The sequence below is a fragment of the Tetranychus urticae genome, chromosome 1 (assembly GCF_039701765.1).
Source record: "Tetranychus urticae isolate SD_2017Ah chromosome 1, NJAU_TeUrti_SD_1.0, whole genome shotgun sequence".
Lineage (NCBI taxonomy): Eukaryota > Metazoa > Arthropoda > Arachnida > Trombidiformes > Tetranychidae > Tetranychus > Tetranychus urticae.
Window position 1 is genome coordinate 11,158,191 of NC_142958.1, and position 22,464 is coordinate 11,180,654.

At 33.4% G+C, this 22,464-nt stretch overlaps 4 protein-coding genes across 4 annotated transcripts in view; 2 read left to right on the forward strand and 2 right to left on the reverse strand.

The window, feature by feature from the left end:
- Positions 1-5,134: 5,134 nt before the first annotated feature.
- LOC107361067 (cuticle protein 16.8) lies at positions 5,135-6,324 on the forward strand. The gene is made up of 4 exons (XM_015927796.3): positions 5,135-5,225; positions 5,308-5,472; positions 5,678-5,756; positions 5,814-6,324. Exons 1-4 carry the CDS (start codon positions 5,217-5,219, stop codon positions 6,128-6,130), a joined length of 570 nt encoding a protein of 189 aa, XP_015783282.1. The 5' UTR covers positions 5,135-5,216; the 3' UTR covers positions 6,131-6,324.
- Positions 6,325-7,546: 1,222 nt separating this feature from the next.
- On the reverse strand, positions 7,547-10,880 carry LOC107361065 (putative glucosylceramidase 4). Its single transcript, XM_015927794.3, has 4 exons — positions 10,326-10,880; positions 10,086-10,255; positions 8,774-9,186; positions 7,547-8,093 (listed from the first exon to the last, which is right to left on the reverse strand). The coding sequence occupies exons 1-4, from the start codon at positions 10,863-10,865 to the stop codon at positions 7,648-7,650; spliced, it is 1,569 nt and encodes a 522-aa protein (XP_015783280.2). The 5' UTR covers positions 10,866-10,880; the 3' UTR covers positions 7,547-7,647.
- Positions 10,881-18,088: 7,208 nt separating this feature from the next.
- On the reverse strand, positions 18,089-20,343 carry LOC107361066 (putative glucosylceramidase 4). The gene is made up of 4 exons (XM_015927795.3): positions 19,677-20,343; positions 19,437-19,606; positions 18,967-19,379; positions 18,089-18,628 (listed from the first exon to the last, which is right to left on the reverse strand). Exons 1-4 carry the CDS (start codon positions 20,211-20,213, stop codon positions 18,183-18,185), a joined length of 1,566 nt encoding a protein of 521 aa, XP_015783281.2. The 5' UTR covers positions 20,214-20,343; the 3' UTR covers positions 18,089-18,182.
- A 1,311-nt stretch (positions 20,344-21,654) lies between these two features.
- LOC107361414 (nephrin-like) overlaps positions 21,655-22,464 on the forward strand; it is a 99,217-nt gene continuing 98,407 nt past the window's right edge. The window contains exon 1 of the mRNA XM_015928244.3: positions 21,655-22,148. Within this exon, the coding sequence (XP_015783730.3) occupies positions 21,833-22,148 (316 nt within the window). The 5' untranslated portion in view covers positions 21,655-21,832. The remainder of the gene's footprint in view (positions 22,149-22,464) is intronic.

Here is a 22,464-nt window from a genome sequence, read left to right on the forward strand (position 1 = left end):
CATAGTTATCATTTATGATGAATTTTTGGGACATGATTGAAAGGAACTCTCTTTCCCATGGTGTAAACTTTTCCTGTCATTAATAAATTGATGGTCAAAATATTTTGATGTTTATAAAATTGTTCAATTGAAACTGAAATTGAAAGAAACTGAAACTGAAAAAACAGAAGCAGAGAAAGCTGATTGATGGTGAAAATACGCTAGCAACTCGTTACTATGGGCAACGCTTTCTCTACGAAAATGAAAAAATCAAGTTCTTTCCAGGGTCTGTTCTTGATAGATTGTTCTTGCAATTTGGTATTTATTTCGCTAAAAGTCTATTCGTTTATATGCAGTTTGTGCATACTGATTTTACGCAACGAAACCTCATGGTTCTGCATGTAAATCTTGGTCAGTAATCAAAACTGAAAAATAGACTTCAATTTTAAGCGTTACATAATAATCATGTTTATGTTTGAATCCTTTTTTTTATATTTCATGGTCATTAATTTGCGCTACAAAGTCGGTGTCCAAATGAAAACCATTGTTGGATTGCAGTATCATGACTTTTGCCTGTCAATATTCTCCAAGATAGCCAAGTTACTCAATATTTCCTTGATTTTTTTCGGAGATTAACTAACGCGTTTTCTGTGTCTGTGTTCCTTATGTCATAAAACACATCCAAATAGCAATAAACTTGTTGGTTTTAATGAAGTTTTAACCATGAGAAAGCTAATGATAAGTTAGAAATAATGTTTAAATGAAAAAGCACATTTTTAAATTTTTTAGGCATAAGTTAAAATCATTGATTGTGAATGAATATCTTGAGTTTTCTTCTCTCAGGGATATTGAGTTATTTTGAACTGGTGTAAACACTTTGTGAGTTTAATTATTTCATTTATTTCATCTAATAAAACTTATTTCAAAGTAACTACATTATAACCTCATCATTTGGTTAAACCATCAAAACTTCAGATTATTTACACTCTTCCCACACAAAAAACAGCCGATATGCGTCATAGTAAGACGAAATACTATTTGAATTATCCTATCACTATTTATACTGACAATGAGGCTAGAGCTCCGATACCAATAGATGGCTCGTGTGAAAAGACTGTGGAAAATTTGAGCATCTTTGTACTTCGAAATAAATTACGCTCAATCGATCAAAGACACTCGTTTGGAAGGCAACTACATTGTATAACTGTATAAATGTTCAGATTTGACACATAGAGTTTTCCCTTAAGTCATAGAAAGTTTTCAACTCGAAGTTTCCTGTTCGGCAAGAAGGGTGTCATTATGTCTCTTTGATAGTGAAATTTTTACACTCAACATGAATTCATAATCTGACTCATGTCTATAGTTATAAGTGTCTGAGCAGGATCTGTTAAAGACTCAACTTTAATAGTTTTACCAACTTTCGTACATAGTTTAACTTACAAACTTTTATTTTCCGAAAAACACAATTCAACAAAACGATTTGAAAATGACATCAAAGTGACAAGATACCGTGTATTGAGACCGAAAAGACAAACAAGATGTAATCTGAAAACGAAATACAAATTCAAATTTCATCTCATGCTAAATTAAAACTTGCTCCACTCTAGGAAAAACGAAAAACTGAAGAACCGAATTTCAATCAAGGAAAAAATTACACAAAAATTAAGTTCTTCTTATTGTTTCAAAATAAAAAGATGAAATGTTGCAGAAAATGAACATTTGTAAGTGAATAATGATTATGTTTTTAAATTCAAGCGCAAATTTAATTCTGTTCAAACTTTAACCATCATCTTCAATTCATCAACCCTTGCTCAAAGTCCCAACTGATTAAACTTGATAATTAAATGAATAACTTTCAATTGAACAAACTACTCAACAAAAGAACGTTATTTTCAGAGTAATTTTTTAGACTTGTCGATGTTAAATGTCCTAACAAGGAAACACTTGATCAACTGATACTCAAGCCTTATTAATGATTCATTTGTTTCTCCTTTTCACTGACTTTTCGCATTTGTTTTCAAATGCAAAGTTGAAAGCTCAATTTGAAAAGAATGAAAAACTCTTGAAAAGTCTGACGATTAAAGTTAATTATATTTGTGACAATTGGAAGTAAAACCACTTTGCTTTCCCAAACCATTTAATGAAAACATTTACTTTACAATCATACAGTCAGCACTTAATGCTCAACCTCAATTATAACCAACTCATTGTTAAAAGTAGCAAACGAAGAAACACAACAATAGCAACACTTTCATTAATAAACACTGACCACTGCAAACATATAATTTCATGTTCTGTCCTTCAATTCATCTTCATTACATGATAATTGTAGATACAAGTGTAATAGTGAAAACTAAACATTGATACATTCATCCAATTAAACTTCAATTTGAGTGAAAGTCGATTGTTGCAATGAGACGATTTAAGGTACGAAAAAGTATTTGAAATTTATAATTAAATTGAAACAATTCAAGTTGACCATTCAAGAGTAAACTCAAGTTCAATACTAAATTGAGACAGTTTGACCTGAAACCCAATTAAGCCAAAGTCAATTTAGTTTCTCGTTCAAAGAAACACATTAAAATGGTTTAAAAAAAGGAATTGAAATTATCGTGAAAAAATCTCATTTGCTGATAAATAGAGTTTAATTTTCTCGCTAAATATTCAAATAATAGCAAGATTCATTTGTTAGCAAATTGTCCAATCTAATGAACTGTTAATCTTAATGTTCACTTTCACTGTTCGCCATTCATCATGAAAATGAAGTTACACGATAAACTACTGTTCTACTTTACAATTTCAAGGTAACCCTGAATTCATTGAGAATTGTTGTGAAAATGTTTAAATTAAATTTTCACTCAAAAAAGCAACTCATTCAACATGCACAACAATCAAGAATTGTTAATGTTAGGTGAAAAGAAGAAAAAAATTGCAAAATTTTCTCCATTTGTTAATTCATTTGCAGATTCAATCTTGCAAATAATATTTTCCCATTCAACAATTGAATGTCCAATCATTTAAGTAAAGTGTTAAATCTCACGAGAAACTGTCATTAATACAATTACGACAATAGCTTTAATCATTTCCATCGACCGTTAAACAATCAAATGAACATCAAACTTTTACTTTTGTAAAACATCCTTAAATAGTTTGATAACATCAAATTGTTTCAATTGAAAAGCATTTCAACTTTAGAAAAGTTTTTTCGAACTTTTCATTTTTGTTTTATCCTGATGTTGATTCATTGGTCCTAATTGATTCAACTTTGTATTACATTTTCAACGCGTTGACTCGATACAATTAAATAGCAACAATAAATTATCCATAATTGTTATTTGTCTGTTTATCAACAGAAAAATGATTTACCATTAAAAGTAATTCGTTTCGAATGATCTTGAACTGTCATTATCTTGGATTATTTAATTTGGCAGCGAAAAATATCAACAATTATTTTATCATTTTTCGATTTATTATTCAGTTCGTTATGCGATTCGTCATAGCGAAAATCGAGCGAATAAAATGAAACTTTTTATTTACTTATCCAACTCTTCTGCTCACATTTGGTGTTGGCTTTTAACAAATCAGGAAATTGAAATTTGATTGAATAGTAAATCATCTTAAATGGAAATCCTTTTCAAATTGTTTCACTTTGATTGTCAATTGGCGAGAAATTAATTCAAAATGGACTTTATTGATTGATGGTCAATTACTTGTTCAAATTTATGGATTAATTGTTGATTGAGAAAATCTGTTTTCTCTTAATCTTGATCATGATTGATTTTGCATTTGTTAATCCAGTTTAGTTCCTTATGAGTTTACTAATCAAATTAACCCAAACCTAAAGTCATGACTTGATTTCAGATTATTTGACTATCTTTGAAAATGGAAAAGTTGACCAAAAAAATATTCTGAACAAGTTTCCTTGGAATCAATTGAATAGCAAAACTAGCAATAAAAAGACTTGGAAACGTGATTTATATCAATTTAGATCAAATATGAGATGAAATGTGCGATCAAACAGTAGACTGACCAAAAGGTTTTGCACTTAAATTCATTTTATTAGCGAACGTGTTGAATCATTATCTGTTATAATTATCATCGTGATTACCATCATCATTACGAGTAAATAGGAATAATTTTTCTTCGTTTTTGTCTGATAAAGAATGTCAATTTTACCTTTACCTATTGAAAGCAAAATAATGAGAAATTTAATTTTCTCATTAACTGCAAGTTCATCAATGCCAAGGTTAACAAAAATGGTATCAATCGAGTAACATATTAGCCGAAATTGAATCAAACATTAAATTGTTTCCAATGTCCTTCACTTGACAAATCATTAAATCCTACACAACTCGAGATTCATCTATTTTTATTGACCTTTCATCGGACTCGTGATCAGTGATAATTTGATATTTTTGTCGCTTTGACAGGTTGACCAGATTTGAATCAAGAGATGAGACTGGCTACTAACCTGGTGAACGTGAGCGATGAAACAATGAAATTAAACACTTGAATTGTAATGTCATTAAGTAATGAACTGAAAGTCAACTACTGAAGTCAATATCTTTTACCTTCTTGACCATTGCTTTAGAGAAGAACCTTAGTCGACATTTTTTGACCATTTTATCCTTTTTTTAATTCACTTTTGGCTGTTGGAAGAACAAGAAAAAGAGTCGAAATTGTCATTTTACTTCTCTACTGACCTCAATCAACATTTTCACAGCTAATGATAATAATTAAATCACAATTCAAATTCAACTCCTCCTCATATTTCATCTTACTTTTCTTCTCTTACTTCTCTTTCCTTTTCTTACTCACTTTTGTTACGATTATTATTATAATAATTATTACACTTTCTTATCTACAGCTTGACCCATATCCTAACTGGACATGAGTTTACCTTTCATTACAAACTTTCTCTTTTTTCTTCATCTCTTTCCATCCTCATCATCCTCATTATCATCATTATCTTCATCAAGTCTTTCCATGTTCCTTTTCATCTTCTTTTTTTACCTTGACAAAACTGTTCGACATTGGCCGACCAGAAAAGTGACCAACAAAATTGAACGCCTTAAAGCTGCCAATTAACACGAAACGTCCTCTGTTTCGGGTATAAAAGGAGAAGAAAGTTTCATGAAAAAGTTCATAAGTTACCAGAACCAAGTTGAATCAACATTACAAAACATTTTAATTCGTTTTATTCAATTCGTTCAGTTAGTCAACAAAATTCAACGAAAATGATTAAGGTAAAGTTAACAACAATTTGGATACTTCAATTGTGACCTTTTCTGTGATTTTCATCTTTACTTCTTTTCATTCAATCCACAGAGTTTCATCTTGCTTGGCTGTTTAACAGTTTGTTCAATTGCTTCACCAGCATACTATGGATACAATGGCCCATCATCAAGGTACTCACACATTCCAAAGGCTGCTTATGCCATTCCCGCTCCATCATATGCATCGCCAAAAGCATCTTATGCCGAACCACTCTATGTAAGTAGATTGCACTTTGCTTCAGTTGCTTTATGCTTAACATCACCTAACAAGTGATGACGGTTTTGCCATCGACTTGTCAGTAACTTTGTTTTGCACCAAAAAGTGTAAAGAGACTGACCGTACTGAGAGCACCGATTTGTGTCTAATTCAACTCAACTAATTTTGTCTTGTTTTACTCACTTTACTGACAATCTTGGTTAAGGATCACAAACCTCAACCATACAGCTTTGGTTATGATATCAACGATGGTTATGGAAACAAAAATCACCAACAAGAAGAAGGTAAAAGACATATTTAGTGTTCGTTGTAATTTCATGCAATTTCATTTGTTATATTAGGTGATGAATACGGCGCCAAACGTGGCTCTTATGGATATACTGATGCTCATGGAATCTATCGTAAGGTAGACTATGTGGCTGACAAGCATGGATTCCGTGCTACAGTTTCTACCAACGAACCTGGAACTGCACCAAAAGACCCTGCTGATGTTAAGATGATCGCCAAAGAGCCACCAACTCATTCAGTTTATGCTGCTCCAGCTTACCTTAGACCTTCTTATGCTTCTTATGGTCCATCAAAGTCAGACTACTCACGACCAGATTATCGTATGGACAGTTACCATTCAAGCCCTTATGGACCAAGAAGACACTACTAGACGGAAAAGATCATCCAGTTGAACCTCATTTTACCTGAAAGAATGAAAAGTAAACCCATTAATACTCATCACTGCTTCTGTTGTCCTCGTTTTAACCCTTTGCCCATTCATTAGTAAACTCATTGTAATCACAATTTACCTTCAGCAATGTAGTAATGTAATATTTTTCACATAAAGATTATTTTTGTAAAATACTTTCAATTGTTATTAATAATTGTTTCCATTAATATGGAAGTCGAACGGTTCCATTATTATTATGAATCTCTGACAATGGTGAGAACAAGTTATTATTAATTTCCCTCTTTCAAGTGCGCATCTAATTAGAAGATAATTGTTCACCAAAATTAATTAATTTGTATTAATTGTCATCAACCTTGTGGGTGAATTAAAACGGAACAGATTATCCGTAAGATAATCAGGTTAAGCTAATTGTTCAACAACAATCTTTCACTTGTGAGCTTTTACCGAATCTGTTGGAGTCAAGAATAGAGGTTTCTTGCGACTTTCCTGATTAACATTTGATACAATTTAATTGTAATCAAATTACAGATACTTATCAAACTGAATACAAACAAAAAGAAGCTCTCGTAATCAAATTAATTAGCTATTAATGACTTTCCATGAATAGGAACAGTTTGAGAAAAGATTATTTCCCAAATGGAACTTGGTTTACCAGTTAACTTCATTGTTTACTTCAAATCATGAGGCTTCAATTGTTTCAGTTCACCCAACAGCATTTTTAACCGCTAAATAAATGCATAATCTCACACTTAATCAGATGGTGACAGAATCAGAATCAAAATAGCTAACAATTAAAGATTATGAATAAAAATATAAGAACAAATAAATATGAAAATTATTGAAGAATCCACTTTTTTCTTAGAATTTATTGATTCAGGCAAATAATTACTTTCCTCTGATAAACCTTTTCATGAGTTTCATTGGTGAATATAAATCTCTTCGGTATTCATCTATAGATTATGGTATAACATGATGGAACTCGTAGGTCGAGTTTTTCGCACTTGAATATTGGATTAATGAGTGAAGGATAAGCAACAAATACAATTGGGTTTGTATTAATTCAATGTACGCATAAATAATCTAAAGATGAATTGTTTAATCTTAATCAATTGAGCTAATTAGCTATAAAAATAGTTATAAAGATATCTCTAACCTTTACAACTGAAAGCTCTTGAGTGAAAATGAAATGAATATAAGGCCAATAACTAATATCTCAGGAATCACTGTCTAGGCGAATGAACCCGTGAAATTTTACGTGACTTAACTTGCCTTATCAGATGCGATTTGACTGATCAAATCAGTTCTAGTCAAGGGCAATCGTTCACTGCCCTTGCAATAAAAAAAGTTAATCCACGAGAAACAACAATAGTTGACTCTTTTGTATTATTTGTAATATTTGTTTTTAGATATTTAATTATTTTTATTTTATCAATAATTATACTCATTGTAATTAAACTGATTTATTACATTTAGATTTCAAAACGTTAATAAATTTCTTAGTTCAATGACTTGGTGATTGTTTGTATCGAACTTGGACCAAATTCAAGAGTAAACTTATTCGGTCCAGCTCCATTGAATGTAATTTGAACAGAGTCTGGATTTGTATTGACAACAATGCTAACAAGATCGTTTGTTGGGGTCACAAAGGCAGTCATTTTAACGCCATCCATTTGACCTTTATCAATTCGATGGTGAATTCTTTGTGATCCTGGTTTCAAGAATTTACTGAAATGAGCTAAAGAATAGAACATTGGTTGTTTGTAATATTCAGTTCCATCATCAGATACTATTATTGGAGCATCGACATAATTTAGTGCCCAATTCGGACTTCCTTTTGTGTCTAATACCATATTCCAATCGACCCAACCAGTTGACCAATGATTCAGTCCTTCAATGATATCATTCGCATAAGTCTCAGCTCGAGTCCAATTTCCAAGTTTAACTGAAAAGATTTAAATGTTCATAAGTTAGTTTCATTTATTTAATACAAAGTGGACCGCGATCATAACCGATCTTCAATTAAATCCACAATCAAAAGTCCAAATTATTGTATAAATGAAAAAGCTACGAAATCTAAAATGAGAAAAACTAGCAAATAAAATCTAGTTCTAAAACTTTGAAAGCGATTTTATCAAAAAACTTCGACCAGAGAAATTTTTGGTCACACGAATGCGTCCAGTTCTAAAAGTTTATCAGGTTATAACTCTTAACTCGAAAGTCAGAGTTTTTGCACTTATTAATCTTCCAACAATGAGCCATAACGCCATCAAACAAAGCAAAATATTTTTGCCATTTTGCATTGCTTTTGAAAACGTTTTCTGTTTTCAGTCCATCCTGTTAGAACATGGCTCTAGGGAACCTGAGTTTCTAGAAAATCAAATCATGATTATAATCTAGTAGTAGAATCTCTTTTAGAAGCCTTTCATAGACTCAAAAATGATTGATCGTAAAATTTTTCCACTGAGAAAGATACAATAGATCGAAAGACCAGAATTCTTGGCTGCTGATTAGCTAATTGTCTTATGAAACTGAGCATAGAAGCAATAATTGAACCGAAATTTCATTCAAACATTAAACGAAATCAAAGCAATACAGTTAATCTTTTAAGAGGCAGGATCTTACCTCCAACATCTGGATCAGTTCTTATCCAGCCTTCACATGCCTCGGTTGACATAAGGAAATAATCAGGGAATTGATCATGGACTTTGTTCAAGTCATCATAGTAGTGACCAGCATACCAATGATAAGCTACTCCAGAAACATAACTAGCCGCTTCTTTATCAGACAGAACGCCTCTTGCAAATGAATAAACTTGATTGGTGTTATGGTCGTAAATCATTAGTTTAATCTTATCCAAACCATAACCAGCAGCCTTCAGAGTCGGTCCTAAATCTATTTTAATAAAATCTCTCATCATCTCTGGAGAGAATCCACAAGTATTCCAATCGAAGCCTGGTTTCAAACCCGTAAGAGGCTCATTTTGCGGTGTTAATCCCCAGAATTCGATACCATTCTCTTTGTAACTGTCAAAAAATCTAAAAGAACGACAAAAACACGATTACATTAGCACAAAGAGCAAAACAATTCATATTATTAGGTAACCAAAAAAGTAATTTGACTAAAAAATCCCACTAATTCAAATAATTATTTTACATCTTTGAATTTATTGAATAATTTTGGTATTTATATCAACAATTTACCAATATCTTAGCTTTAATTTAAAACTATTTTCATAATTGAAAAAATTGATTAACACAATTAAATTGTGGTTTAAGTGGATCCACTTTTTTTCGATTTTCCAACAATCGAATTTCAAGACAAATTTTGTATAATGAATAATCATGAATTTTGAAAAAATCGGTATCAATTCGAAGCTGAAATCCCATATTATCTACTGGTAAAATTCTGTGTTTCTAATTATTACGATTAATTAATTATGGTAATAAAATCAAAATGCAATTTAACATTAAATTCACATAGAACGGGTTTTTGACAATTTTCAATGAGATTTTCGTCAAAAATCCCATTGAAAAAGTGTCAAAAAATTGTCATTTTTTCGGTGAATTTCTTCGCATAATTAATTAATTGTAATAATTAGAAGCATAAAATTTTATTCATAGATAATATGGAATCTCAGCTTCAAATTAATGTTAATTTCTCTAAAATCTACGATTATTAATTCATAAAAATTTTGATTGAAAGTCGATTGCTGGGAAATGAAAATAAAATATCGATTAATTAAATCATAGTTTGATTATGTTAATCAATATTTTCAATTATGAAATTAAGCTCAAATTGAAGCCAAGAAATTATTTTATCATTATTATCAAAATCAAAAGTATTCAATAAATTTAACGATAGATATTAATTATTTTGAATTAGTCCGACTGTTTAGTCAAATTACTTTTTTGGTTGCCTAATATAATGCTCATACTTAACAAAATAATTAGCCCATGTTTTCCAGTATTTGCTTCCAGGTTCACCGATTAACATCCCCAGTCCATTAGAAGCATTGTTAGTCTTAAGCCAAGCTGGTGGAGCCCAAGGAGAACCAAATAGTTTGAGATTATTGTTCAGTTCCTTAGCTTTTTTGATGTATGGAATCTGATGTTGAATAAATTTGTATTTTCAATAAGAACTCAAAGAACCATCACTAATATTTTGATGAACTCACCTTATAATTATGATCATCAGCAGCTAAAGCAAAGTGCTTCAGCTCAAAATCATCAAAAACATCATCATACGAATATGGACGATCAGAGAAATCAGAACCTCCAATTGGAACTCGGCAAACACTGTATTCGGCTCCATCTTTCCCAAAATAATCAGCAATCAAACGATCTTTTAAAGAGTCACTCGTTAGTCTATTGATGTTGATTCCAGCTGCATCAGTAAAGGCTCCACCAAATCCAATTATTGATTGAAAACGATCAAAGACATTGAGAGTTACTTTAATATCCGAGGATTGGTTAACCTTAAGATCGGATTCGGGTACAACTGATTTGGTTAAACGATAATATGATTTATCAGTTGTGAATATAGTCAATGAGTGAGGTGATGAGAATGGTTCAACCGGTAAGGGATCACAATAATCATGATTACAAACACAAACAAAACTGTCTGTTTTCGTATTCTTCTTTACTTGACAACCAAATGAACCAGATATAAATATCAAGTTCAAACAAATAAAAAAAGTTACTGTTTTTATGAACATTTCAAATTTTGCGTGTTTATCTCTCAGTGAACACAGATTTGCTATTGGACTGCTTATATAGTCGACTTTCTCATATCGCATTATCCATAAATCTAGTGATATTTTGATATTCTTGAATGAGCTGCAAAAAATATTCTTCATTGTGGATTATCAGCTTATTGGACAATGGATGACTTAAGATAAACAAACTAATCTAAATAATATTATATGTTCAATATTATCTGATTAATTTTGATATCAAACATAGAATCAACGAGGAATTCCTTACAATATTTTATCGCGTTGCAGGCAAGGTGCCATGTTAATCTTGAAATGAGATATGCTAAATTGTAAGCTTATGGATGTTGTAGACTATGCTATGAAAAGATGAAAGATGTAGACCAAAATAATAGACTAACTGTCTATCGATGAATATTTTTGTTATGAACATGAAAGATGTGAAATTTTATGCTGAATTTGTTTGATTTGAGCAAGGTTACTGTGATCAGCAACAGTAATTTGACTCTATACCCTAAAATGTAATTGATTTACATCAGCCCTACATAATGGGCAGAGATTCAAATTACTGTTGCTGAGTCCAAAGAACCAGCTAAGGGCACAATTTATACACAAAAGTGGTTACAGGGAAACAATAGCATGTTTCCGATGCGACAAATAAACAAATTGAACAATCCATTTCCGCCCGCGAACCATCAAAAGAAATATCAACGATGACATCAACACTATTTCCGATGTCAAGTGAATATGGAATCACATTGGAATCATTTGCCTTGATTTCCCTTTCATTGTAAAAGAAACTTGACTCACTTGAATCCTGAATGGTTTCTGCAAAAAAAATAATCATCTTAATCATCAATAAAATTCTTTACATTACTCTAGCGAAAAAATTTACCAATACTTTGATGATGCGCTCAACTAGAAGTGGAAAAGGTGTTATGATGTGACATGAAACATCAGAATACCAGTAAAATTTTGTAGCCTCGAAATGTGTTTCATGTTATCCTGAATATAAAGATAAACGAATATTAAAAATTGAAAAAGTTTCCTTGTAAGATGACTTACCGATGGTTCCAGCATACATGTCTGTTTTAGAGACATGGTGTGTTCTAAATTTTCAATTCACCCGGAAGCACTTTGATTGGTTTTGGTCTTGGTAAACATTCAGTTCCCTTTTTTCCAATATCTTTTGTGGGCTGAAAATGATAAGAAAAAATTCAGTATGGAAAATCAGGGTAGCGAAAATATAACTTACTTAGACATTCATTAGCTGCTTCCGTTGGAAATGTTCCAGTTTTGTTATATTGTCACTCAATTTGTTCGTCAACATGTAAATATTCACAGTCAAGACCGTAACAGAAACTAGGGTTAATAAAATTTAGACAGAATCCTACACTAGCGAAAAAACTGAAACATAAATTAGTAAACGATGAGAACGTTATGGTATTCGCGAAAAATAACCACTAATACGAGTTTTTGTCATGATGTGGGGAAAATGCACTAATTGTATTTTTGCTAATAGCATAAAAAAGGTGACATTAGTTCAGTTTAATTTGTAATCAGTTGATTCAAGCTTTAGATGAGCTAGCTTCTTGAAACAAAACTTTCATTTAAAGTTGCAATCAATTGATACCAAGATCAAAGTGATTTAGGCTCGTATTCATCAACTAAGATCAAAAGCTCGAATCAACTGAACTGCTAATCATTTGATTCTTAAATTAAATTAAATTTTTATTTCACCAAACTTGGTTAGTTGATTCAAGTTTCTATAAATCAAAGATCAACCCTAACTAATCTCGGATCTGTTGAAACCAGGGTTTACCAAAATAAATTAAGAAATTTTCCCCCAATCTGGTTTTGGGTACATTTTCTGACATTTGTTTACCTCGATTTTCTTTAAATTTTGGGTTTTTCACGCAGTTTTTTTTTCCTGTTTTAACATTTTTCAATTATTTAATTATGAGCAATTCAGTACCAATCAATGGGTAAGTTGTTTTTTGTGAATAATTCAATGAGATGATGAATATTTGCTTTACTTTCTTTGCTAGCGTTGTTTTTTTGTCGGAATTTTGCAAACAAAGGATTTTGTTATGTCCTAGGATGTAACCAGGGACATTGAGAGGCTTTATAAAAGGACTGGCAAACTTCCAAAGGATCTGTTTAACGAATGGAACAGGTAAGGTCAATTCGCTAGTGGTCGATTTTTTTATGTAAACTGATTTTCTTTACAGCATTCAAGCAAAATTGGCTGACAGGAATCCAGCAGTTTGCCAAGATCAAGCTTCAATCCAAATGTTTTCGACCAAATTGCAAGTTTGGTATCCACCATGTTTTCAGGACTGACATGGACACTGTAAACATTGTGGAATTTTCATTTAGACCAAGTTCTGCCATGATTGTGAGTAAACTACTCTTCTGCTATTTCAATCTTTTTTTATCAAATATCTGACATGTATATACTTGTCTTTACAGGACTACATTCAGAATATATATGGAGCTCCAAAACCTTACTGGTCATCTGATGTTTGGTGCCACATGCAAACTCCTTTTCCATTACTTGATAATCACATCATAAATGTTCTTGTAAGTTTTTTCGCTAGCGGTCATGAAACTTATATACTTGGAAGGCGGCATCCGGTACTCTGAGGAGTGTAGACAGCACCGAGTCCCGATGCGCTTCGAAGTCGAGCGCGGAGTCGCTGGGGCGTTTAGGTGCCCTCACTATAAGAGGCACTCTGGCCGTACCGCTCAAAGGTGTGCGGTGTGGGAGCCTGGTTTGAGAAACTAAGGTTCCCAATCCCAAATGCACTCCGGCTGATGTACTCATTCACCGAGGACGCCTCTTATGAGGTGGTAGGCCGTGAGGTTTCTGTCGCCTCGCACCACACCATACATGACATGTATGCACGGTGCCCTGAGGTCCTGGTCTCTGCTTTCCTTGACCATCAGAAGCAGAGAGGCAAAATCGGTGGCCCAGGTATAGTCATCCAAATCGACGAGGGCAAATACCATCGCGGCCGGGTCATTGAAGGTCATTGGCTGATCGGTATGATCGCGGATGGATCTCAGGACTTACGTCTAGAGATCTGTGCCGAAAACAGCCGTTCAGCTGAGACCCTTACGCCTCTCATTCAGAGACGCGTGGCTGCGGGGTCCTGTATAAGGACGAATGGATGGCCAGCTTATCGCGGCCTGGGTTCTGCTGGATATCAACACCAGTGGTTGACCACAGCTCACGTTTCTTGTCTAACGAAAATCCCACCCGACCCCCTGCACAAGGATACATCGGCGCTCCGCTAGGCGGGGGTGGGGGTGGGCCTTTCCCAAACCCTACTGGCCTCCTACATGGCAGCGAACGCAGTTTGCCTGTATAGAAGTACTGCATAAATTCTGTTAACTGTACCTGTAATCTCAGAACTTTTTCCGATCGAGTTAGGGAATGCTGCGTGTCTCTACGCTAGAATCTATGTTCAGTTAAGATTTCTTCGCCTTATTATTATGATGCTGATTTGCTAGCGGATATTGAATGTCCCATCTGCATCACTGAAATGTGTTTAATTTTCCCTGCAATCATCTTCTTTGTATGCAATTGTAGCTTGAAATGGTTCTTTGACACAACTGTCAGGACTACTATTTATGATGAAGAGGTTCAATGGTTGTCCATTATGTAGGGCTTAAGTTGAGAAATTTCATTCCAAAATCAGTGGTCAGGTGATCACTGTTGATCATCGTTTCTTTGGCAACTTGTCAGACGATGAACTTTTTGATTGGACCTCTCTTCATCTTAACTGTGGTTTCAGACGAACTAGAGAACAAATAGATGTACCAGTTAATTATTTGTCAGCAGGTTTTGGAGGCTATTGAAGTAATAAATTTTTTGTTTTGATTTTGTTTTTTTTGTTTTTTGTATTGATATTTTGTATTAATTCTTTTGATATTATTTTTCAGATATGTCACGTGGACGTAATTTCACACGAAGTGAAAAGGAATTGGTCGTTTCTCTTGTTGAGGATCATCCAAACAAGGACATTACAGCGAAAACAGGAACAGTGATAAAGAAACTTCCATAGCTAAAAAGAAGCGAGCGAAGATGGTACAACATTCAATAGAGAACAATTGAAGATTTGTTTTAAGAACATGGTGACTCGTGCTAAAAGTGCTCAAGCTAGGACAATAAGGAGACGATAAAAACTAGTGGAGGTAAAAAGACAAGTGCAATTAAACGGATTCACACTAAAGTTATTTCGGTGATGGGTGACAATAAAGCCGGTAGATAATCCATGTGATTCAGACGTCAGATTTTTTTCTCAATCTGAAGTTGTTAATCTTGATGAAAACGATTCTTGTCAAGTAACGTTAGCGGATAACAAACCATCAACCACTACAGCAAGCAAAAAGAGGAAATATGTTTCAACAGATGAAAAAACTGTCTTTTGTCTATTGAGAAACTTGAACTGAAAATGACTTGAAAAAGAAGTACTTCAACAAAAATTGATTAACTTAAAAAGAAGGAGTTACTCATTGATTTGAAAATGAAAAAATACAGACTTCTCTCGGTTATATTGGAGAAGGGACAATATCGTTGGACACCTAGCTAACTAACAATGGAATGAACTGATTTATGCTGCCTTTTCTTTTATCAAAACCTGCTTGTGTCCCAGATTCAGTTACTGTTTGCTGATTATTCTGTGAAATTTCCTCCTCTCTTTCTTCATTATCAAAATCATCCTTTTCATCTATCAGAAAACTCCAAAGGACTGCTATTGTTATTATTACTACAAGTGACATTGACAATTTTAAACGTAAATCGTTCAGAAATCGAAATCTTCGTTTCCAAGCACCGATACTTGTTTCAACCAAATTACGTGTTTTGATATGTTTCTTTTGATAGATCATTTCCGCTAGCGAAGCAGGGTTACTCAATGGTGTCATAAAATACGTTTAACAAGAATATGCTGAATCAGCTAACAAAAGACCTTTATAGTTATTGATTCTATATTTACATTGTTGGTGTTTTTATGACACAGTATCTCTATTTACAAGAGTCTTGTTTCGTTGGCACGGGGTCGGAGAACAAACACAACTGATTGACCCAAGAGGGCCCAAGTTTCTAGCCGCTCAGTTGTTACACTTGCGCAGCAGAATTTAACCAATCTGTTGGATAGCAAACGCGCAGCCGTTTGCGCCAACTTTGATTGGTTGATTAGGCTAGGTTATTATATGTTATTGTAGGCTAATAATATAATGAAATGATGCGATTTTCTGATGATTCACATATTTTTTTGAAATTGTGAAAAAATTTTTTAATGGCTTCTATTAATGAGATAAATGGATATTCGGGGTCCACATTCTTGCCGCTCTGTGTATTTAATGATTCTGTCCTCCCAATCATCTGAAGGTACATGCCTATCGCCAAAAAATGGTCTCATAGGTCTCCATCCTGCTTCAATTCTTCGGGTGTGAACTCCATAATCTGAGACAAATCTTTCTCTGTGGTTTACCCACTTATGTGTGTAGTCTTCATCGCTGAGGCATCTGTATGCCAGCCATCCATCTGTATGACTTATGCTCCCTGGAGCAAGAGCAAGGTGTTTTTTGATAAGAGGTATCAACGACTCAGAAGTTCTCCCATTTTCTGGACATGCTTCGAACCGTATATCTGCTGATACATTTGCAATCATGCCAAGTAGCCCGTGTCCATCCAATTGCGTACCTCTTTAGTACTTTCGGCGTAAGAATTCAGCCTCGTCAATTTGGACTATTATCCCTGGACAACCAATCAGGTCACGATCTTCTTGAGCGGATACAAAAGAAGATGTTATTGCTTCTCGTAAACTACCGTAATATTCTGCTATAGTAGCATGAGAACAATCGCTTTCAGCTGCAGCCCTTTCGTAGCTTAAGTCCTGAGAAAAAGCGAACATCAATCGCAAAATGTTCCTCAAAGGCAAGCGCAACCACGTTCCGGATGCTGCGCTTCTTTCTTGAGGGCGAGAAGTGTGATTGGCTTTTCTGGGACATCGGAATGTACCGGGCGTTTTATTTTCATTTTACGCTTTCATGCAGGCATAACTCACGAACGGTTAGTGCTACAGACTTCAGACTTGAACCATAAGCTTATCTAGATTGCACAACGATAAGTTCAAGTGCTCAAGGTTATTCAAGGTCAATTCTTTATTTGACCTTTAATTGACATTGAAAGGTCATTTTCTGAAATCGCAGAAATTTTCGGACCCGATAGTGTTAGTTACATGTTCATAACTCATACTGGCTAAAGGATATGGGTGATCCCTTAACATTCAGTTGATCAGGAAAAATTCATTCCATCTTTCCAATGATATGAGTTATGGATATGGAACTAACACTATCGGGTCCGAAAATTTTTCCGATTTCAGAAAATGACCTTTCAATGTCAATTAAAGGTCAAATAAAGAATTGACCTTGAATAACCTTGAGCACTTGAACTTATCGTTGTGCAATCTAGATAAGCTTATGGTTCAAGTCTGAAGTCTGTAGCACTAACCGTTCGTGAGTTATGCCTGCATGAAAGCGTAAAATGAAAATAAAACGCCCGGTACAAAAGACTCCTCTAGATAGATAAAGTTTCATTGGAACAAGATGTTGTTGGCAAAAAAACGCTCGCTTTGCAGAAGGCCCTGTTTTTTTATAAAAATTCGAATTTTGATGAAAAAAAAATTTTGTGCATGTGTACATCATGCTGGAGTTGTGTATAAAGGTGTATAGATCTCGACAAGATCTATTTAATAAAGTTATCTAGGGTGTGCTATCTATAGTGGTTTCTGAGATATAGACTCTTGCCGATCTCTCCGGAAGTAGATGTTTCCTAAAAAACATTTATACTGAATACTAAAAAATTTGCTTATATGACCAATGACATTAGTGCATTCGATTTTCTCGATAAAGTTAGATATCTTACTCATGTAAGCGCTTGATCTTTGCCTTTTGACTTTTTCATTGAATTAATTAAACTAATTATATACGCCCTCTATCGATTATTGAATTTATATTTTTGCTTGTTCAAAATCATCTCAATGCTTATTTGCTCATATGTTTTTTGATGTTCAAATAGACCCAGCCCCTGAAATACAAGTAGTAATGCGAATCGGATACTTTCTGAGTTAGTATTACCGATACTTCTAGCCTTTTCACAACCAATTATCTGCCCTTTCCCAAGCCATTCATTAGCTCGAAAAAATCGACTCAAATTTGCAACGAAGCTTGATATTTTTATTCAATATTGATCAATAATTGTAATTAAACTGATTGAATGCGTTTAGGTTTTAAACTGTTAAAACTCTCTTAGTTCAATGACTTGGTAATTGTTTGTATTGAACTTGGACCAAATTGAAGAGTAAACTTAGTTGGTCCAGCTCCATTGAATGTGATCCGTACAGAATCTGGATTTGTATTAACAACAATAATAACAAGATCGTTTGTTGGAGTCACAAAGGCAGTCATTTTAACACCATCCATTCGACCTTCATCGATTTGATGATAAATTCTTTGTGATCCTGGTTTCAAGAATTTACTGAAATGCGCTAAAGAATAGAACATTGGTTGTTTATAATATTCAGCTCCATCATCAGATACTATTATTGGAGCATCGACATAATTTAGTGCCCAATTAGGATTTCCTTTTGTGTCTAATGCGATATTCCAATCAACCCAACCAGTTGACCAGTGATTCAATCCTTCGATAACATCATACGCGTAAGTTTCGGCTCGAGTCCAATTACCAAGTTTGACTGAAAAAATTAAATGTGTCAATGTATAAGTTAGTTCCACGTGGAATTGGAAATTTTGCTGAATCAAATATAAATACCTATTCTCTCAAATAGTAATTTACATGAAAGTTTCAAAAATATTTTTAGACACAAATAAGGAAAGAAGAAAACGAAACAGCCGCAAATACTTTCTCGTAGTATATTATGACAATCGAAGGAAAGAGGGATTCTGATTAGATAACTGTCTTCTGAAGCTAGTCATGGAAGCAAAAATTGATTCAAGCAAGCAATCTGATTTACATGTAAATAATCGAATGAAATCAAAGCCATATAGTGAAATCTTTTGAAAAGGATCTTACCTCCAACATCTGGATCAGTTCTTATCCAGCCTTCACATGCCTCGGTTGACATAAGGAAGTAATCAGGGAATTGCTCATGCACTTTGTTCAGCTCATCATAATAGTGACCGAAATACCAATGATAAGCTACTCCAGAAATATAACTAGCCGCTTCTTTATCAGACAAAATGCCTTTTGCGAATGAATATACTTGATTAGTGTCATGGTCGTGAATCATTAGTTTAATCTTATCTGGTCCATAACCGGCATCTTTCAATATTGGTCCTAAGTCTTTTTTAATAAAATCTCTCATCATCTCTGAAGTAAAGCCACAAGTATTCCAACCGTAGTTTGGTTTGAAACCAGACAGAGGCTCATTTTGTGGTGTTAATCCCCAGAATTCAACACCATGCTCTTTATAACTGTCAAAGAATCTGAAAGAAACACGAATACTTCAGCACAAAGACGAAACAAATTTATAATGTTCATACTTGACAAAATAATTAGCCCATGTTTTCCAATATTTGCTTCCAGGTTCACCGATTAACATCCCCAGTCCATTAGAGGCATTGTTAGTCTTAAGCCAAGCTGGTGGAGCCCAAGGAGAACCAAATAGTTTGAGATTATTGTTCAGTTCCTTAGCTTTTTTGATGTATGGAATCTGATGTTGAATAAATTTGTATTTTCAATAAGAACTCAAAGAACCATCACTAATATTTTGATGAACTCACCTTATAATTATGATCATCAGCAGCTAAAGCAAAGTGCTTCAGCTCAAAATCATCAAAAACATCATCATACGAATATGGACGATCAGAGAAATCAGAACCTCCAATTGGAACTCGGCAAACACTGTATTCGGCTCCATCTTTCCCAAAATAATCAGCAATCAAACGATCTTTTAAAGAGTCACTCGTTAGTCTATTGATGTTGATTCCAGCTGCATCAGTAAAGGCTCCACCAAATCCAATTATTGATTGAAAACGATCAAAGACATTGAGAGTTACTTTAATATCAGATGATTGGTTAACCTTAAGATCGGATTCGGATACAACTGATTTGGTTAAACGATAATATGATTTATCAGTTGTGAATATAGTCAATGATTGAGGTGATGAGAATGGTTCAACAGGTAAGGGATCACAATAATCATTATTACAAACACAAACAAAACTGTCTGTTTCTTCGTTCCTCTTCACTTGACAACCAAATGAACCAGATATCAAGTTCAAACAAAGAATGAAAAAAGTTACTGTTTTTATGAACATAGTGAGTGTTTATCTCACAGTGAACACAGATTTGCTATTGGACTGCTTATATAGTCGACTTTCTCATATCACATATTTTCATCATCCACAAATCTCGGTATTTAGTGATATGCGATATAATTTAGTGCATGAGTATTCGGAAAATTCATTTGAATTATGCATCACAACAATTTAGGACCGGTTCGATTTATGTGATAATATGTTATTAAAATATTGATTAAAACCTTATTAAAGATAAGAAATCGATAATTTGAGGCGTAACGTATTTTACTGACGATTCGATTCACAACTTTTTACATTTAGATCATGTGCTTAGATTGAAACCGTATCATAAAATTTATTATTCATTATTTAACTGCAATAAGAAGTTATATGATTAATGTCGGTGGTGAGGCCTGAGATTATTTTATCTCTCATAGATTTGTAAATCTAGATTGATAAGAAATTATCAAATCTATTTTTCTATTTTTGTTAGATCTGTGTTGTTTTGATGATACCTGTTGACGTTAGCTGTGGCTATCAACTGTGTTGCTAAACAAAATAACAGTTGGATTTGCATTAAACCCGCACAAAGTTATGTAATATAATTGAATAGATTAAAAATCGGGATTAGATGCAATACTAGATGCAGGCTAAATTGTTGATACCAAGAATTGAATCAACAAGGAATTCCGAACAATGTTTTATCTTAACTCTCTGTCGCGTTGCAGGCAAGGTTTCTTGAATCAAGATTTTATGCTAATCTTGGAATGAGATATAATCTTAAGACTGCTGTATGCTAACTCTGAAAAGATGAAGTTTTATCCTACGTAAGCAGTTTTTACTCACATTGAGTGACTACTAAATATATTAATATGTAACTGAAAAAATGATATTTATCCAACATATTGAACAAACAGTTTAGAAAATAATTAGTCCGAGCGAAGCAAATACTTTCCTTCAAATTTTCATAATCAATTAAATTAGGTTAGGTTTAAGAAGGTACAAGTTGCGTCGATTATTGGGGAATGTCTTGTATCCTTTTATGGAAGAAAAGTGATGTAAATCGAAGTCAAATTGATCCATTTAGATTTAATCGTGAATTGTGTTATAAAACCATAGAACCAATGGACCATAAAAAATAGTCTTGTGCGATACATCTCTAGTACAAAACTACGAAACATTTAACCCGCTCCCTTTTAACGCATTGCTTTTTCAGTTGTGAGCAAATAATGAATCAATAGCACACTGTACATTAATAGATGAAATGATAAATTCAGTGAGAGTTAGATTCTTATGGAAGATGAAAAGTAGTTGCAATCGCTGTAACCAGATGGCACATAAAGTTGTTGATTATTTTCAAAATAAATTGAGTTTTTTGCACAGACACAGAAATCATTTGAACCAAACTCGATATCAACTCTTTGATGAAACTTGCCCTGCACTTTTATTAATCTCACTCATTCGAGTTGACAATATTCTCGCATATACATGAATCTAATAAACCTGAATGATCCAATCAAGGATTGCTGCAAAGCAATTGTGTGCAAAATAAATTCAACTTTGACTAAATTTAAAAATTCAATTCTTATCGAGTAAAAGTTGAACAAAAATAATCAACTTTTTATAACAATTTATCAATGATTTTTTTTGTTAATATGATTTTTCGTAACTTTTTTATTCTTTTTTATTGTGATTTTGTTTCAAGTTTGGATTTCAATGCCAACAATTATCATTCCATGGATTTTACTTCTACAGTGTTTTCGCAGTCAGTGTTACCATCCTCATCAGAGTCAACTGTTTACAATTCAATGACAAAAAACTTGTCGAATCAACAATACTTCATCGTGAAGCCAAGTGATGTTGAAATTATCGAAGGTGATACAGTTACACTTCAGTGTCAAGTCGGTAATCAACTTGGTGCCGTCCAATGGAGTAAAAATGGTTTACTTTTAGGTAATTTTTGCAACAAACTTCCGTCGAATCAAGAAAGTTCACAAGTCCATAAAAATTTAGTTCCAATCAATGAACTGTCAAAAACAGTTTATTTCTCTAACAAAGAAATTTTCGATCGAAAATGAGATTTTGTTACAAAATGTTCTAATAGAAAGTGTCAGATTTTTTCCTTAAAACTTAACAAATTCACGAATATTCAAGCGAATTTCGGAGTTTCCCTTTTTTCAGTGTATTCATGAAATCAGAAAAAATAAAATTCTCGATTGTTGAGAAAACTTTTCAATGGACATTTGCACATTCAGTTTTCGCAAATCTT

Excerpts from the sequence above, each read along its gene's own strand:
- LOC107361067 (XM_015927796.3), top strand. Across the intron at positions 5,473-5,677 it reads CTTATGCCGAACCACTCTAT|GATCACAAACCTCAACCATA; the intron begins GTAAGTAGATTG and ends ATCTTGGTTAAG. Across the intron at positions 5,757-5,813 it reads AAATCACCAACAAGAAGAAG|GTGATGAATACGGCGCCAAA; the intron begins GTAAAAGACATA and ends TTGTTATATTAG.
- LOC107361066 (XM_015927795.3), bottom strand. The coding sequence starts at position 20,213 with ATGTTCATAAAAACAGTAACTTTTTTCATTCTTTGTTTGAACTTGATA. Across the intron at positions 19,607-19,676 it reads CTGATGATCATAATTATAAG|ATTCCATACATCAAAAAAGC; the intron begins GTGAGTTCATCA and ends ATTCAACATCAG. Across the intron at positions 18,629-18,966 it reads AACTGATCCAGATGTTGGAG|TCAAACTTGGTAATTGGACT; the intron begins GTAAGATCCTTT and ends TAATTTTTTCAG.
- LOC107361065 (XM_015927794.3), bottom strand. The coding sequence starts at position 10,865 with ATGTTCATAAAAACAGTAACTTTTTTTATTTGTTTGAACTTGATATTT. Across the intron at positions 10,256-10,325 it reads CTGATGATCATAATTATAAG|ATTCCATACATCAAAAAAGC; the intron begins GTGAGTTCATCA and ends ATTCAACATCAG. Across the intron at positions 9,187-10,085 it reads TGGGCTAATTATTTTGTTAA|ATTTTTTGACAGTTACAAAG; the intron begins GTATGAGCATTA and ends TCGTTCTTTTAG.